This window comes from Temnothorax longispinosus, chromosome 8, assembly GCF_030848805.1.
Source record: "Temnothorax longispinosus isolate EJ_2023e chromosome 8, Tlon_JGU_v1, whole genome shotgun sequence".
Lineage (NCBI taxonomy): Eukaryota > Metazoa > Arthropoda > Insecta > Hymenoptera > Formicidae > Temnothorax > Temnothorax longispinosus.
In genome coordinates this window covers 10788442-10805082 of record NC_092365.1, presented here as the reverse complement: position 1 = coordinate 10805082, position 16641 = coordinate 10788442, and the positions used below count along the sequence as shown (strand labels likewise).

The following is a 16641-nucleotide window of genomic DNA, read 5'->3' as shown; positions in this document are numbered from 1 at the left end:
AATTTCTTCTCGCTGGAGCATGCAGTTCTTCGACGAGTTGTTGCTTCTCGATATTTTTACGTCCATCGGATGTCATGTTTTTTTTTTTTTTAACGGTGCGTAATAATATGCACAAAAAATTATATTATGATTTATATCTCAAACTTTTTTTTTAGCAATTCAATAGCCATTTATTTCCATTCATTGTCCTTCAATAGCCGTTCTTTGTCTGCCGGTCGTTCTTTGTCCACTAGCCGTTTATAGCCATTCGCTAGCTGTTCATAGCTGTTTTTGAGTCGTTCGTTAGCCGCTTGATAGCTATTCCTGAGCCGTTCCTGAACCGTTCGTCGTTGCCGTTCATCGTCGTCCGTTAATCGTTTATAGCCGTTCCATTTGTTGCTATCCATTGTTGCTGTTGTTGTTCGTTTTTGACTCAGCGGTGGCCAAATGTCGAAGCTCGTGTATCACAATCCGTAACGCTTGCAGATCCTTCTCGAACACAGCCAGCTTCTCGTCTGACTCTTTCTGTCGATTGCTCGACATTTTAAAGCACTGATCCACGTATAGTTTGTTAACTACATCATCATCAGCTTCCGGTTGCGCCACGCGTCGAATCTTGCGCGACTTTGCATCAAAGTTGCCGGCAACCATACAAAGAGCGTTATCCCGCACGTAATTTCTGACTACTCCATTGCATTGATAGTTCGGTTGCGTCTCGCCTCGTCCGAGCGATATGCCAAACTTGTTGATCGGCATTTCAATGGTGATTGAATGGTTCGCCAACGCATGGTTTAATTTATAATAAGCCCAGCCTCGCGAAGCTCCTCGATGATCGATAGGATCTCGTTGTCGTGACCGTTGTGACCCGCTTGACGCGAAGCATCGAGCAATTGGAGACGATCCACCAGCTCGTTGGGATCGTCCCAGTGCACGTAGTCGACCTTATTGTCCGTTAGCGTCATCGCGCGAGGCATGCATAATCCCTTTCCAGATTTTTTCTTCCTGGATTCGGGAGGGAACAACGATGCGATTACATGTAAATACTTGTGCCCCCTGTGGCTCTTTATTCGCTCACGAGGATCATGCTTGAATTTATGAGCACTCGTTGCCAACAGCAGGCTCTTGTACTTTTTCATATCCCCCTCCGTGTAGATCTCGTCATCGGGCATTCTCTTGAAGATCAACTCATAAAGACCGGGTGTACCGATATATCGTATGTCATCGATAATTATCCTATCCTCGTTGTCCAACTGAAAACGTTTATTACCGAGCATCATTCCATCCTTGCCGAAATAAACGCCGTATGCGGGGTCTATATTTGGATCGGCGCTCAGAAAAGCCTTAATGTACTCTCGGCCCAGTGGACCCAACTGATCTTTCAACGTTTGTAGAAACGTTTCTCGTCCCTTCGACGTTTCCAACTGCTTTCGTACGGATGTCGCCATCGAGTCGTCTGTGGTTTCAAAAACATTCGCGTTTGTGAGGAATTTGGGAATTGTATCTTGCACGGTTCTCGCCGTCGTCGTCGACGGTATGGAGGTTATCGGTAGTACTTTCGATCGTTTCGATTGATTAGATTTATGCGGTGTCGATGAGAGATCCAACCAGGAGTTTGATAGCTTTCTCTTTTTCGACGTCGCATCCTCCCAATCCTCTTCCTCCTCCTCCTCCTCCTTCTCCTCCTTCTCCTCCTTCTCCTCCTTCTCCTCCTTCTTACGCTGCTGAAAGGGTAACGTTTCGATCCCCACGTAAGCATCGCTCTCCGTCGGCTCCTCTTTCTTCACCGAGATCGAGTTGTCTGCGATCTTTTGCAACGGTCCGATGAGAGGCTTAAAGTGTGCGTCCAACTCAATGTCTTTCACGATCTTACCGGTCTTCAAAGCGCGAAGTTTCTTACGAATCGAATCACTCGTTTTCGCAATTTCCTTCACAATCTTCTCGCGCTCGCGAATATTCTCGCTCCTGTCGATCGTGGCCATCGCGGGAAAAAGCAGACTGTTAATCTCACGTTTTAACTCGACGAGGTATCGACATCGACTGACCGCTTTTGCGGTATCGCGAACACGTTAAATTCTTTTCTGTATCGGCCGTTCGAAAGCGCGCTGTCCTTGTCTATCACTACGAACCCGTACTTGCGTTGCCAACAATCGTGGCACAACGCACAAAATTCATCGTACGACATGTCGGTATTTACGTGATCGTTGTACACGTGTTTCAGATTGGTACCATCCTGTTTGAACAGGATCAGTAGGTTCGCGTTGTCACGTATCAGATGTTTAGGTATTCTCGCGTACGTTTGACAGAGATAGAAGCAGTCGACGCTCGAGTGCCTACCCATTGAGAAGTACTCTCTCACAGCATCTTGCTTATCGCATGCCACGTCATCGAAGACGAAGATTGAGTTTGGACGCGCATCGCTCGGCGGAATGACGTCACTGTTGTTGGAAAACGTAAAATAGCCAATCTCTTCTATCGACGTTAATACATTCTCCAAGTATCGATATTTCGGTTGCTGCAACGATTTCGAGTACACATACACGTTCTCGAAACGTACACCATGCGGACTTTCCAGCAAGCTTATCAGAACGTTGGTTTTACCGCAATTCGAGGGGCCGCAAATGATCGCGCGTATAGTAGTCGGTAGCATCGCACCGTGCCTGCGCTTCTCCGCGTTGCTCCCCATCGACCGTAACCTGTCGTCGCAATTCGTCACGCGAATCGTCAACGGTTGTCGCACGAATCTCATTTTTTTTCAGACTGTCGACTGGAGCTTCCGGCCGAACGCCTATTTATAGGTGGGCGGAACCGCGAATCGCTCAGTTGCGAAGATGTTCGTCCTGCTGTCGAGACCTTCCGATATCCGCGATTTGAGTGTCGAACAGCTACAATTTGTGCCGAAACCTGTTCTGCTGCAAATGTGCTGTGATCACGTCCACTACGTGTGGGACAAGCTTCCGGAACATATAAAAACAGATTCAGAGGTTCAGACATATCGTCGCTGTTACGAGCATTACAATCAACCGTGGCAGCGAACGCACATCGACGGTCCCGCGCCATTGATAAAGGATTGCTACGAATGCCAACGAAAATAGGCAAAGGTTTATTAAATCGCGCGATTAACGCACTTCCGATCGAATTGCATATCCCCGGCTATCAGTTTTGTGGTCCGGGCACTCATTTAAAAAAACGATTAGCAAGAGGTGATCAAGGTATTAATCCATTGGACACAGCGTGTCGTGAACACGACATAGCTTATTCTCACAGTAGCGAGCTCACCGAGAGACACGCGGCGGACAAGATACTCGCCGAGAGAGCGCTAGGACGCGTCGTCGCAAAAGACTCGACCCTCTCCGAGAAAGCTGCAGCTACCGCCGTCTGGGCGGCCATGAAGGCTAAACGGAAGCTCGGAATGGGTTTGAAAATAAAGGCGAAGGCGAAGGCGAAGACGCAGACGAAGATGAAGATGAAGAAGAGAGCGGATTCGAAAAAACGGATACTTCCGGCAGCGAAACGCGGTGGTATCTTGCCCATTCTACCGTTGTTGGGAGTTCTCGGTTCGTTGGTCGGTGGAGCGGCGGGAGTCGCGAAGGCTGTGAACGATAACAAAGTCGCGCGACGTCAGCTGGAAGAACTTAAACGACACAATCGCGCCATGGAAGGTCACGGACTTTATCTCGCTCCGTACAAACGCGGACAGGGAGTCTCGAGAAAAAAAAAAAAAACGTCGAAGAGACGCTAAAAATTCCGAAAGGTGTAACTACCAACGTACAACTGCAACAACTTGCAAAGCGTATGCACATTCCATATTTTAGAGGTATTTTTATGCGTACTACCTTACCGATGGATGGAGTGCGTCGAAACGAGAGTGGCATCGTGAATTTGGATAACGCTGAGGGACCGGGTACTCACTGGGTGGCATACGCGAAGAGGGGAGATCGAGCCATATATTTTGACAGTTATGGCAATCTTCGACCGCCGAGAGAATTGGTGCTGTATCTAAAGAACAACGTGACGCAAATCGAGTACAATCACACACCTTATCAACGATACGATCAGAGCAATTGTGGACAACTGTGTCTGCGCTTTCTACAGACGGTTGATGCTCAATTTAAAGCCTGGCGTTGCATTGTTTGAACTCAGTATTCATTCAAACATGTCACTGACATTTACGCTCACCGGCAAGAGTAGCATCCTCGCGGTAAGCTACTTTCCCACCGTGGATTTGAGCGACGGTGATTATGAGCTCGGTCTGACAGATTTCGAAACCTATTACACGATACCGAATGTAAATTCTTCGAACAATAAATTCTACTTTGACGACAAGGAGATTACCGTTCCCGAAGGATCATACGAACTGCGTGATATACACACGTATTTGAAACAATCAATTTTACAATTGGACCAATCCAATAATATTGCGAGAAAGAAACGTGTCGGCGAAGATGAAGAATATCCGTTGATTATTCGAGCCAACAACAATACGATGAAGAGCGAGATCAAATGTGCTTATCGGGTAAATTTCGCCAAACCGAACAACATTGGATCGCTGCTGGGATTTTCAGCGAATCGTGTGCTGGAGCCGCGACAATGGTACGAATCGGACGTTCCGATAAATATCATCAGTGTAAACATTATTCGCATAGAGTGTAACGTGACCGCGGGCGCGTACAGCAACGACAAGTACGTGCACACGATACATGAGTTTTCGCCGAGTGTGCCACCGGGATATAAGATATCGGAAACGCCGGCGCAGATCATTTACCTTCCGATCATCGTACGGAGCATTACTGATCTAACGATTCGTGTCGTGGATCAGGACGGCCGATTGATTGATTTTCGTGGAGAAGAGATTACCGTTAGACTGCATGTGCGAAGACGACGACTGTGGTAAACCGTGAGATGCTCATACTGAACGAAGTGGAGAAAGTGCGACAGACGAGTAACAAAATTAAAGAGACAATCCGATCGCCAAAGAAGAAACTCACTGCGTTGAACGTTGAATTTTTGAAATCATTGGGTTTTGTCGTACGAAATGGCTAATATCTTAAACATTGAAGGTGAACCAATCTTTGACGATAGCGTCGTCAAGATTGAAACTCACACGTACAATCCGTACGCCAATACGACGTTTGGACACAACGATGAGATAAGAATACCCATACAACAGCAAGATTTATACACGTTGCCGTGTGAAAGCTTTCTTTACGTCGAAGGACGATTGGTAATAAAGAGAAGGAATGACAATGAGTCTCAGGCAACGCTTGTAAATAATTGTGCAGCATTCATGTTCGATGAGATTCGATACGAGCTCAACGGTGTGGAGATTGATCGCAACAGAAACGTTGGAATAACCAGTACCATCAAGAACTACGTATCGCTATCGTATAATGATTCTCAACTCATGCGGAATGCTGGCTGGGACGTTACATCGAGCATACCGGAAGGATATTTCAACTTTTGCGTACCACTCAAGTTGTTGCTGGGCTTTTGCGAGGATTACAAACGCGTCGTTGTTAATGCTCGTCACGAATTAATTTTGATACGTGCGCGTAGCGACAACAATTGCATTATAGGAGATCCGGCGACGGAGCCGGAAATCGAACTGTTTAAAGTACAGTGGCGAATGCCTCACGTTACGTTAAACGAGGTTAATAAACTATCCTTGTTACGGGCCTTGGGGAGCGGGCGATATCTTAGTGTCAGTTTTCGTTCGTGGGATCTGTACGAGTATCCACTCTTGCAGAGCACGACCAAGCATTCGTGGGCTGTCAAGACTGCGACTCAGTTAGAAAAGCCGCGATACGTTATTTTTGCGCTGCAGACCGGCCGCAAGAACATCATGTCTCAAAATGTTAGCGTATTCGATGACTGTAATTTGACCAATGTCAAACTTTATCTAAACTCCGAATTTTATCCGTACGATGACTTGAACTTAGATTTTACTAAAAATCGATACGGCCTTCTTTTTGATATGTACGCGCGTTTTCGTAAAACTTATTACGGATACGATTCCAGTGATACGCTTTGCAGCTTGTATACATTCCTGATGGAAGGACCTTTTGTTGTCATCGATTGCTCGCGACAAAACGAGTCTGTCAAAAGCGCCACCGTGGATGTGCGAATAGAATTTGACTGTAAAGAAAATGTACCTGCAAATACTACCGCCTATTGTCTCATCTTGCATGATCGCGTAATCGAATACTGCCCGCTGTCTAATGTAGTGCGCAAACTCATGTAAATCGCCATGTTGACAAATAATCCGATATAAGAGCGACATATGTAACGCGATATGGTACAGTACGGATCATTCCTTCGTTGCATCATGATCGTGCCAACGTTTGTCGATCTGCAAGGATTCATCGTCGGGATGAAATTTGTCGTAAAGGAGGCAGCGGTGCTGAGAAACGGGACCGTTCTGGAGCATTACATCTTTACGCGCCCCATGCCGTGGAGTCTTCTCACAAAATCTGACAAGTCATGTGCTTCCTGGCTGATTGCAAATCACCATGGATTACCATGGGATGAGGGAAACGTGCCGTACGGTATGGTAAAACGCCTAATTACATCAGCCGTGCTTGGTACAGAAGAGGATGACGAGATACCGACTCTCGTGTACGTCAAGGGATGCCAGAAACAGGAATGGCTGGTGGATCTACTTGAGAATTATGCGACAGAAAAGCTGATCATCGAGACTTTGGATGCGGATTACGAAGATGTCAAATCTTTAAATAATCTAGATGTTACTAACACTATGCGATGTGGAAAACATGTTAAGAATTGCGCATTACAAAATGTATTAAAATTATTTAACTGGTGGTCGCGACACCAGAAGAATTGGGATCTTTTAAAAAAATAAATTATATATATAATTTTACAATGCTTTATTTTCTTTTCCCCATTCCCATTAGTTGTTAGTAGTTTCCCTCTCCTAATTCCCCCCACCACATCATAATTTTTAAGGTAGGGTGTTGTCGTGTATAATTGGTTCATTTTCCACTTCATAGTCATTGGTATGATTTTTTATAACTTCTATGTAAGCAGCGCTGACACTGGTGCTTGAAAATGTCAAAAGAAGGGGAATTATCCCTTCCCTTATAATTTTTCATCTGCGCGCGCCGACCAATTTTTCTAAAACGTTGCAAACGGAGTTAACGTTTTAACTAGTGTTACTAAGTCAAAATCAATCGAGTCTCATCGTTCGAAACGACAACTTCAACAGTGAAAACAGTATACCTCTTACGGAGTAATAAGAACAATGGCTGGTCGCAGTGAAGACGTAAATAATTCTGAAAAGTGGATGTACACTCGTGATATTCCCGATAAGGGACTTCGCGGCTTTGAGGGAAGCAACACAAGTATGAATTATTACGTACCGTATCCTCGTGAAAAATCGGAACCTCGTTATACGCTTAAACCTCGTGAAGTTTCATCGGACGAGCGCAAAACGTAAGTTTTACTTTGAATAAATTTTTTAAAATTTATTTTTTTATAATTTTATTAATTTATTTACTTTATTTTTCCACAGTTTTAATAAATCGGAAACTCGTTATACGCCTCGTATCTTGGGCAGACGATTTGCCCTGACAGTCACGGCTTACAAATATTTGGATATCGGAATCAGTGTGGGATCTACATCCTTTGTGGAATTGATTCTTGGCGACAATCGGGGAAATCAGATCGTGCTTCCGTGGACAACGTGGACAACGATCATCGAAAGACGCATGGATATCGAACAACTCATGCAGTCGACTGTCGGTTCATCGCTGTGTATTCAAGATCATCTAATTATAGAACTTGTTAAAATGCGTGACGCTAATATTGTAAAAGTTACGCTGCGTGATCCTGCGACATCCTTATACATGATACCAGCAACTGTATTATTTTTGTTTAAAATCGAACAATGTGTTGAACATGTATATTTCAATTTATGTCAAGATATACAGCATGTTAATACTAAGTATAAAAATTTTGTAACAATCTTGCGACAAAATCGTATCACGGATAAATGTCAGGCGAGAAAAGTACTGAGTGAGGTGTCCGATGGAAGTTCGCTCATAGATTGCGAACTATTAGCTTACGGCTTAGATAACATTGTATATGACGCAAAAATGTGAATAACGAATAAAAATTGAATATTATCATAAATAGTGGCAAAATTATTTTTCAATCTCTCTTCCGTTTTCATCTAACATTAGCCTCCTCTATGTTTAAATTATATATGTTGCGGTAAAATGTCCTTTTTAATTATAGAAACGGTTCATTATAAATTAAAAAAATTAATAAAATTATTAAAAAATAGATAAAAACGTTTATCTCTAAAATAGAATAATCTCATCGCGGCATGTATGAACTTGTCCGTTCCTGTCTTCCACCCCCATTTCCCCACTATGGGGGACTCTATAGTTTAAGTCACGTAAAATATGGTTTTTTGTTGATTTTTTTTTGTTAAACGTAGACCTAGAAAAAAAGGTCTTCGACGTCATCTCTTCCTGCGTTCAACTCAATAGTTTAAGTCACGTAAATTTTTTTATTAAATAATTATATTAATTAAATTAGGTTATAAAAATTATATTAATTTATAGGTTATAAATAATTAAATTAATTAAATTAGGTTATAATGAATCATAACCTAACTCAATTAATTTAATTATTTATAACCTATAAATTAATATAATTTTTATAACCTAATTTAATTAATATAATTATTTAATTAATGATGCAAACATGCCGCCATTCCCTCCACGCAGATGACGTCATCCCCTCTTCACGCCGATGACGTCTTCCCTACCACGCCGGTGACGTCTTCCCCACCACGCCGGTGACGTCATACCCCCACCACAAACTGGCCTAGAACGCCCTTACTTTGCCTACTACTGTGTGAAGTTTGACATTATGTCTGGCAGATAGCATCAGAAGAGCGTTTTCAAGGATATTCATAATTGTGCATTTTTAATAATTAATTATTAATCGGCGCGCAACACGAGCTGGAAACAGTATACAAAAATTTACACAGATATATCATTAGGCTACTTAGATCCTAGATGTATTAGCTTCACAAAACTTTTATATACATTATAGGTACAACTTTTATTCGATTAAGCACATGTACATTATCTCGATCAGGACCTAATTATATAACTCTATCAAACTTCTGATAGAACAAGACTAACATGTCCTAATCGGGGCCTGTTTATGTAACCCTATAAAATTCGGCATTTGTAATTAATTTTCCGATAAGGCATGTATACAGGGTCCTCATAAACACCTGATCAGAATACTTGATTAAACTTTACTTTCAACCGTGTTATAATTAGCCCGATTGAGTAATAATAAGGACCTAATCGGGTTGGCCTTAGTAAGGCATGCCTTAAGAATATCCGGTCAGGTCCTTATGATATGTCGGGCCAATTTCCATATCAAACTTCTGATAGAACAAGACTAACACGTCCTAATCGGGGCCTGTTTATGTAACTCTATAAAATTCAGCATTTGTAATTAATATTTTTCGATAAGGCATGTATACAGGGTCTTCATAAAGACCTGATCAGAATACTTGATTAAACTTACTTTCAACCGTGTTATAATTAACCCGATTAAGTAATAATAAGGACCTAATCGGGTTGGCCTTAGTAAGGCATGCCTTAAGAATACCCGGTGAGGTCCTTATGGTATGTCGGGCCAATTTCCAGTCGGGTACGTCTTGAAATGCCACGTTCGAATTCTAATTGCCGAACGAAAACTCGCTGATCTTTCGAATCTTTTCACTTATCTTTGATGTTAGCTGGATCTGCAATCTTTTTTTACGGAATTGAATGCATGCAAATGTTTCTTTTTTCTTTCTCGCAGAACCGAAAAACGGAAGTATTTCTGTTTTTTTGTCACTAAAATAGGTATTACCAAGGATTTTTTTTTTTTTTAATTTATTTTATTTTCAATATTTTCTTTTATATTTAAATTATTGCAAGTTAAATATATTATTATTTGCCGAGTTCGATGTTTCTTGTTTTCATACGCTCTTTGCTTGTGGAATAAGATTCACTGTGTCACTTAACGCGCGGAAGATAGAACCAAATTTTTAGCTTATTTTTATTTCGAAAAAAGTCATCTTGCGGATTTCGTAAATTTTGATTTACCTTAGGTTTACAAAATATTTGATTTATCAAAATGTAATTTAATTTCTTTTTTTTTAAATAGACTAATTATTAAACGCAACATATACTCATCTTCCGTGAATTTTTGTTAAGTGCGTCAATTTATTAACCCTTTGGTTGCTGTATATACATATACGTTCAGCTAGAATTAAAGAACTCCGTAATAAAAGCGAATACATATAATTTTAGGAATAAATAATCAGTACACGGTTTTTTTCGTTATATATGAATTTGTGAATGCGTTGTTTGATTTTAGCCACTACAGAAATAATAAATTTGCGCAGTATGTCGTACCGGTGCATGTCGTCGGTGTATGTCGGTGTATGTCGTCTCTTTCTTTCTCTCTCTCTTCCCTTTTTTCTCTCTTTTTCTCTTTTATAATGTGCGAATATCCTTCTTTTTCTTAAAAAACGGAAAGACAGAAAGTCAATAAGATAAAAAAGAACTCTCTCTCTCTCTCCCTCTCGCTCTCTCTCTCCCCTTTTCTCTCTCTCCTTCCCTCTTCCCTTCTCTCTATCTCTCTCTCTTATAATGTGCGAATATCCTTTTTTCTTAAAAAACGGAAAAACAGAAAGTCAATAAAATATCATCATTCTTATAATGTGCAAATATCCTTCTTTTTAATGAGAAACGGAAATCAATAAGGATAAAAAAGAACTCTCTCTCTCTCTCTCTCTCTCGCTCTCTCTCTCCCCTTTTCTCTCTTTTCTTCTCTCTTCCCTTCTCTCTATCTCTCTCTCTTATAATGTGCAAATATCCTTTTTTCTTAAAAAACGGAAAGACAGAAAGTCAATAAAATATCATATTTATGAAATGCAAATATCCTTCTTTTTAATGAGAAACGGAAGTCAATAAGGATAAAAAAGAACTCTCTCTCTCTCTCTCTCTCTCTCTCTCTCTCGCTCTCTCTCTCCCCTTTTCTCTCTTTCCTTCTCTCTTCCCTTCTCTCTATCTCTCTCTCTTATAATGTACGAATATCCTTTTTTCTTAAAAAACGGAAAGACAGAAAGTCAATAAAATATCATATTCATGAAATAAAAAAGAAATAAAACAATTTCTTTCTTATAATGTGCGAATATCCTTCTTTTTCATAAGAAACGAAAGTCAATAGTATAATATAATGAAATAAAAAGGAAATTTAGAAAATGCGTTCGCATATGTGTCCGTGTGTAACAATCAGCTGATCGCTGAACCTCATACCTTTTTTCTTTGTATCTCTCTCTCTCTCTCTCTCTCTCTATCTCTCTTCCCTTCTCTCTCTCTCTCTCTCTCTCTCTCTCTCTCTCTCTTTCTTACTTACTTACAATGTGCGAATATCCTCTTAATGACTTTCTCTATTTCTTATAATGTGCGAATATTTTCTTAATTGCTCGCGAAAGTCACGAATTAAATTGACTGATTTATCAGTTTTGACATATCATATGTGAAAGCAGCAACTTCATAACATAATTCACTTAAAATTGCTCGACCTACACGGAGAGAAAAATCTTACCTCTGTGGCATGGACAGCCATGCTTATAACGCATAACCTCTCCGCATACGTCACTAGCAAAAATCATATATACTCCTATAGTAAGAAATAACGCGTTTCGAGTACGAGAGATATCCCTACTATATTAGTGAAATCTTCATGCGTGTACGCTGTTAACGGCATGCTCGGGAAGTTGCAGTTCTTACCAACAGCGCATGTCAGCTGCTTTGCTTTGAACGCAAGAACGTCATGTCTCTCACGGAGAGAAAAATCTTACCTCTGTGGTATGAGCGCCTCCCATGCATAAAAAGCATGTAGCGCTGCCTTGCATCTCATGAATTTGTCCGTTTAAGGCAAGGATAATATCCTATTTCACAGGGACAGGCGTTTCGTGTCCGAAAAGCAACAACTTCATACAGATATCGTGTGAACACGGTTATGCTTGTAACGCAAAGAGTTCATGGAAATTATTTTATTACGATCGGCATGGATGTCGGCATGGACGATATATTATGATGAATTTGGATTTAATTTGATTTATTTAACAAAGTAAATTATAAAACAATTAAGAAATAATATATTATTAATTTAACTTTAATGGAAGTAGTTTAAGAAAAGACGTATTCTTGGACATTAATAAATAATAAAGTTATATAAAATTACAAATAACACATTTATTTAATGATCTTATACATATTTTACATATTATAGTAATTAAAAGCAAAACATTTATTGAAATAATTTATTAAAATATTATTGAAATAATTTAATTCTAAATATCGTATCTCATCGATACTAATTCATTATTATTTTTTGAAACTAATAAACAAGGTGGTATTTTAGGTATCATATCAACATTAATTACAATATTCGGATTATTTGAATTAGAACATACGTTATATGCGTGATAGTTATGGTTAAAATTAATCGTATTCAAAACTTTAGCTTGAAAATAAACATTTGTACAATAAAATATATTTTTTATTACTCCAAATTGAGGATAATCTTCTGCCACTTTTATTACAAATACTGTTCCTGTTGAATATTTTTTGCCAAGTATTTCAACGTATTTAAACTTCACTACAGATATATTTTCACATAAATTAGGAACAAGTCGTTTTAAAGAACTGTGCGCTTTAGGATCAACCACTGGTCCAAATATTACATCTCCTTGAATAGTTGAGGAAGATTCATTAATAATACACAATTGTAATTGATGTCTAATCGCTATAGTTATTGGTAAATTAACATTAGATAAAGTTCCTGCTGCAATTTCTTTTAATTTCCTATTTTTTCTCTCATATTTCAGAGAAGAGTAATGAATTGCAGGACCATTTAATAGCATTATTCTAGTATAATGTAACAATAAATGCATTTTAGGCTTCAATTTGCCAAAAAGCTGCAGATATTGTATATTATGTTTTTTCACAAGTAAATGAAAATTATTTATTTGACCTTTATCTAATGTTGGAGATGTCACAATACCAATTATTTTTCTTAAAGAAAGATAAATCTTCCAATAAGAATTATCAGCAGGAATAATATCACCAATCATTAAGGCTAAATATCTCGATAAGCATAAAAGTTCCGATGAAGACTGCTTAATTTTTAGTTTTTGTTCACCTTTCTTTCCTTGAGAAAAATACAAAGGTCTTGGCTTATTTGATTTTTCTAATTCACCATATTCAAAAGTTTCTATACGATTATTTATAATACTTAAACTTAATATTTTAGCTGTAATTAATGCTTGTAATATTTTGCCGATTGTATAAGCTGCAACTCCTTCAGATAAGTCGTGCATCACGTCTACAGTAATATTTTCACAAATATGAAAATTATTAATTTGATTAAAAATACATTCTTCTTTTATACCAGTACTTGAGGAATTATTTTGTAATACATCTAGTGTATACGATTGTACTGTTCTCACAAGGGCTTCATTTTCTTCAATCATATTTTGACATTCTTCATATGTAGCTGAACAAATTCTGCAATAATACTTGGCAGTAAAACTTTCTGAAAATCCACAAATTGTATTCAATCCTAAATTATCTCCCAATATTTGTACACATTGAAAGTGAACTACTTGATTTGACCCTTTAAGTTTTATTATTATACCATTTGTTGACAGAGTATTCAAATCTTCAATAGTTTTTCTAAAAATGCTTTTATTTCCAAATTTTTTTAAGTGTTTTGAATGGAAAATTGTAGAAACATAAACATTGTTTAATTTTGCAGTTAGATGAGGAGGCAAGCAGGCAATAGAAACATATACACCCCCTAATTTTTCCTCTCCTGCATGACTTCCTAGAGGATTTCGTGTTTCAAATTCATCGTAATATACAAAAAGAGGCAAAATTATTTTATTACGATCGGCATATTTCTTCTTCCATAAATCTCCTTGAAGAACGTTTGATAAATAAAATTTATCTTCACTTAAATAATTTATGTAATTTAATATTTGTTCAAATGTACTTGGCCTTGATAGTGCTGTTTGTAACGTTTCTTTTAATGGAATATATGCTCCGTATATGGGTTTCATCTCAACATGTATAGTTTGATCTTTATTAACATATGTAGGTTCTTTTCCAATTTCAAATAATTGGGGAGGTATGTATCCACTTTCTTCTTCATAAATCTTGATTCTTGAATGCTCTGTTTTATACTTGCTAAATATATGTTTACTATTTGCTAAAATAAATTGAGCTTTCGCGTATGACACTTCATTTGTGATCGGTTTCAAATGAATTTCCATTTCATTTTCAATATACGGAACAAATACTTTCGAAAGAAAATCATTAAATGTATTTATAATAAAATCTACAGCTTTCCGTGAAAGAAGCAGATTATTATATAATGAAAGTGTGAAATTTAATATTTCTTTATTTAATGATTCTCTACTTCTAATATCCACATTTTGTGAGGTTCTTGAAAAATCCATCTTAATTATAAGAGAAATACAGCATACACGTTTTTATATCTAATGAATTTTTAAACTTTAAACTTAAGAAATAACACAGTATACGAGAAATGAATGAATTATAAATAACACAGTGCTTTTTTACAAACCACAAAGGTTTGTACATTATAAACAATCATTTAGCTTATTTATTAAATTTGCAACTGCACCACACAAGTGCGGAACATCAAATTTATAAACTTGATGTTCTAAAAATTGCCACACATGGTTGCATACGTGAGGAAAACTTTCGTGTAAAACTTTTATACATTGGAAACATAAATCGACAGCTAATATAGTCGTTGGTACTTGATATGTATGAGTACCAAGTATAACATAGGCAGACGTTATCGTATCCAAATTTTGGCCATTTATTACAACATAAGGTTGCAGTATCAATTTCTTTTCAACATGTAATTCTTGTAATTCGGAATATGCATTTTGTAACAAATCATTAATATTACCTGTTTCCTATTACAAATATTATATTATTAAGCTTAGAATTAATGATTTTTTTATTAGATATGTTTATAATAAAATATTACCTTTATGTGGTAAATAAAAGTTTTCAAAACAACAGCTTTTTCTGGATTCCACGACTTTCCTGTCTTTGATCTATTCGTCAATTTTGTAATTTTTGGAAATAAATATGGTAATACCATTAATGCGAGTATTTCTACATATTCTAAAAAAGATCAAAATTAAGAAATTAGATTCTAATATAATTTTATTAAAATAAAATATGTACTAACTATCATTTGGAACAGATCTTAAAATTCCTTTAATTTCTTTGTCATTTTTCTTAGTTTTTGCCAATTTAATTATTTTATGTGCAACGTTAGGCCAATTTCGACAAAATATGTCACTAGATTTATTAAAGAATGTGTTAAAATCCGCTTGTATCTATAAAAGAAAACATATTCATTAGAAGCAGCAAGTAAGAGTGCTGCATTATAGCAAATAGATGAAAAAACATATTACCAAAGTATAACCTAGAGAATGCTGTAAATTGGGAAACGTTAAAAAAGCCGTTTTAATGTCGTTTTTTTTGAAAAATGCTATTTTTTCATTAGTAGCTGTTGTAGACCATTTTTTTTTATACGATTCATCGATCACGTTTATTGGCTGTTGCAAATCTTTAAATTCGTCGGAAAAAGTTTCTTCTAAAATACGTTGTTTAGTATTACATTTTAGTTATAATATAAATAATTATACGTAAAAATAAAAATAATGAAAAGTATTATATAAAAGCAACAAATGTAATATTGTGTAACTAATATTTATATTATTTATTTGTATAACAATATAATCTACTTAATTATATTAATAGATAATATTTAATTTATATTAAAAGTTGTATAAAAACATGTTATCTGTATGATATCTACTGTTACTCTAATAAAATAATTAAAATATGAACCATCATCCAACTTTCTTTTATAACATCTTGACTTTGGCATTATATTGACAGCCAAAGCTACTTCTCTCAATTTAGAATAAAATGTTTGCAAAACTCCATGCGCATTATGATTGTTATTGGATTTTGTATAAAAGCTCTCCTTTAAATATTTAGGAAATAGTTTAGCTGCATTTTCAGCAAAAAATTCCAATCTTTCATAATTAATTCTAAAAGAAAAAAATGAAGTATACAATGTAACTTAAGGCCTTTGCATAATAAACATAAAAAACTGCACAAAAAAAAACATTAAATTAGAAATAATAATAATTTACTTTACGAAATAAAAATTGAAAATTTATTTTATTTTTTTAAATTAGAATAAATAATGTACATAGTATTATAAATTTCTTTTGAAATAAGTAATTTTAATATTATATAATGTGTTAATACTTCATACACTTACGCATATGATCCTGTACGTCGAATTTCATGAAATATAAGTAATCTCGCTACTTTGTTAATTGAAAAATAAGTGCGATTTTTTTTCTTCAATAACAGTTCTTTATTTTCTGCTATACTTTCAAAATCATATAATTGTATTAAAAATTGTCCTTCACCACTTTCATTTAAAACTTGATACACGTAATTTTGTAATCTATCGTTTTGTAAACCTAAAAAGTTT

The 16641-nt window shown here is 36.9% G+C and overlaps 1 protein-coding gene and 1 long non-coding RNA gene across 2 annotated transcripts; one reads left to right on the top strand and one right to left on the bottom strand.

The window, feature by feature from the left end:
* The first annotated feature begins 5011 nt into the window (after positions 1–5011).
* Positions 5012–6217, top strand: LOC139818269 (uncharacterized). Its single transcript, XM_071786889.1, has one exon. The coding sequence runs from the start codon at positions 5012–5014 to the stop codon at positions 6215–6217; it is 1206 nt and encodes a 401-aa protein (XP_071642990.1).
* A 5391-nt stretch (positions 6218–11608) lies between these two features.
* Positions 11609–15824, bottom strand: LOC139818180 (uncharacterized). Its single transcript, XR_011733408.1, has 3 exons — positions 15542–15824; positions 15313–15463; positions 11609–15245 (listed from the first exon to the last, which is right to left on the bottom strand). It is a non-coding gene; the product is annotated as an uncharacterized lncRNA (long non-coding RNA).
* Positions 15825–16641: the final 817 nt, after the last annotated feature.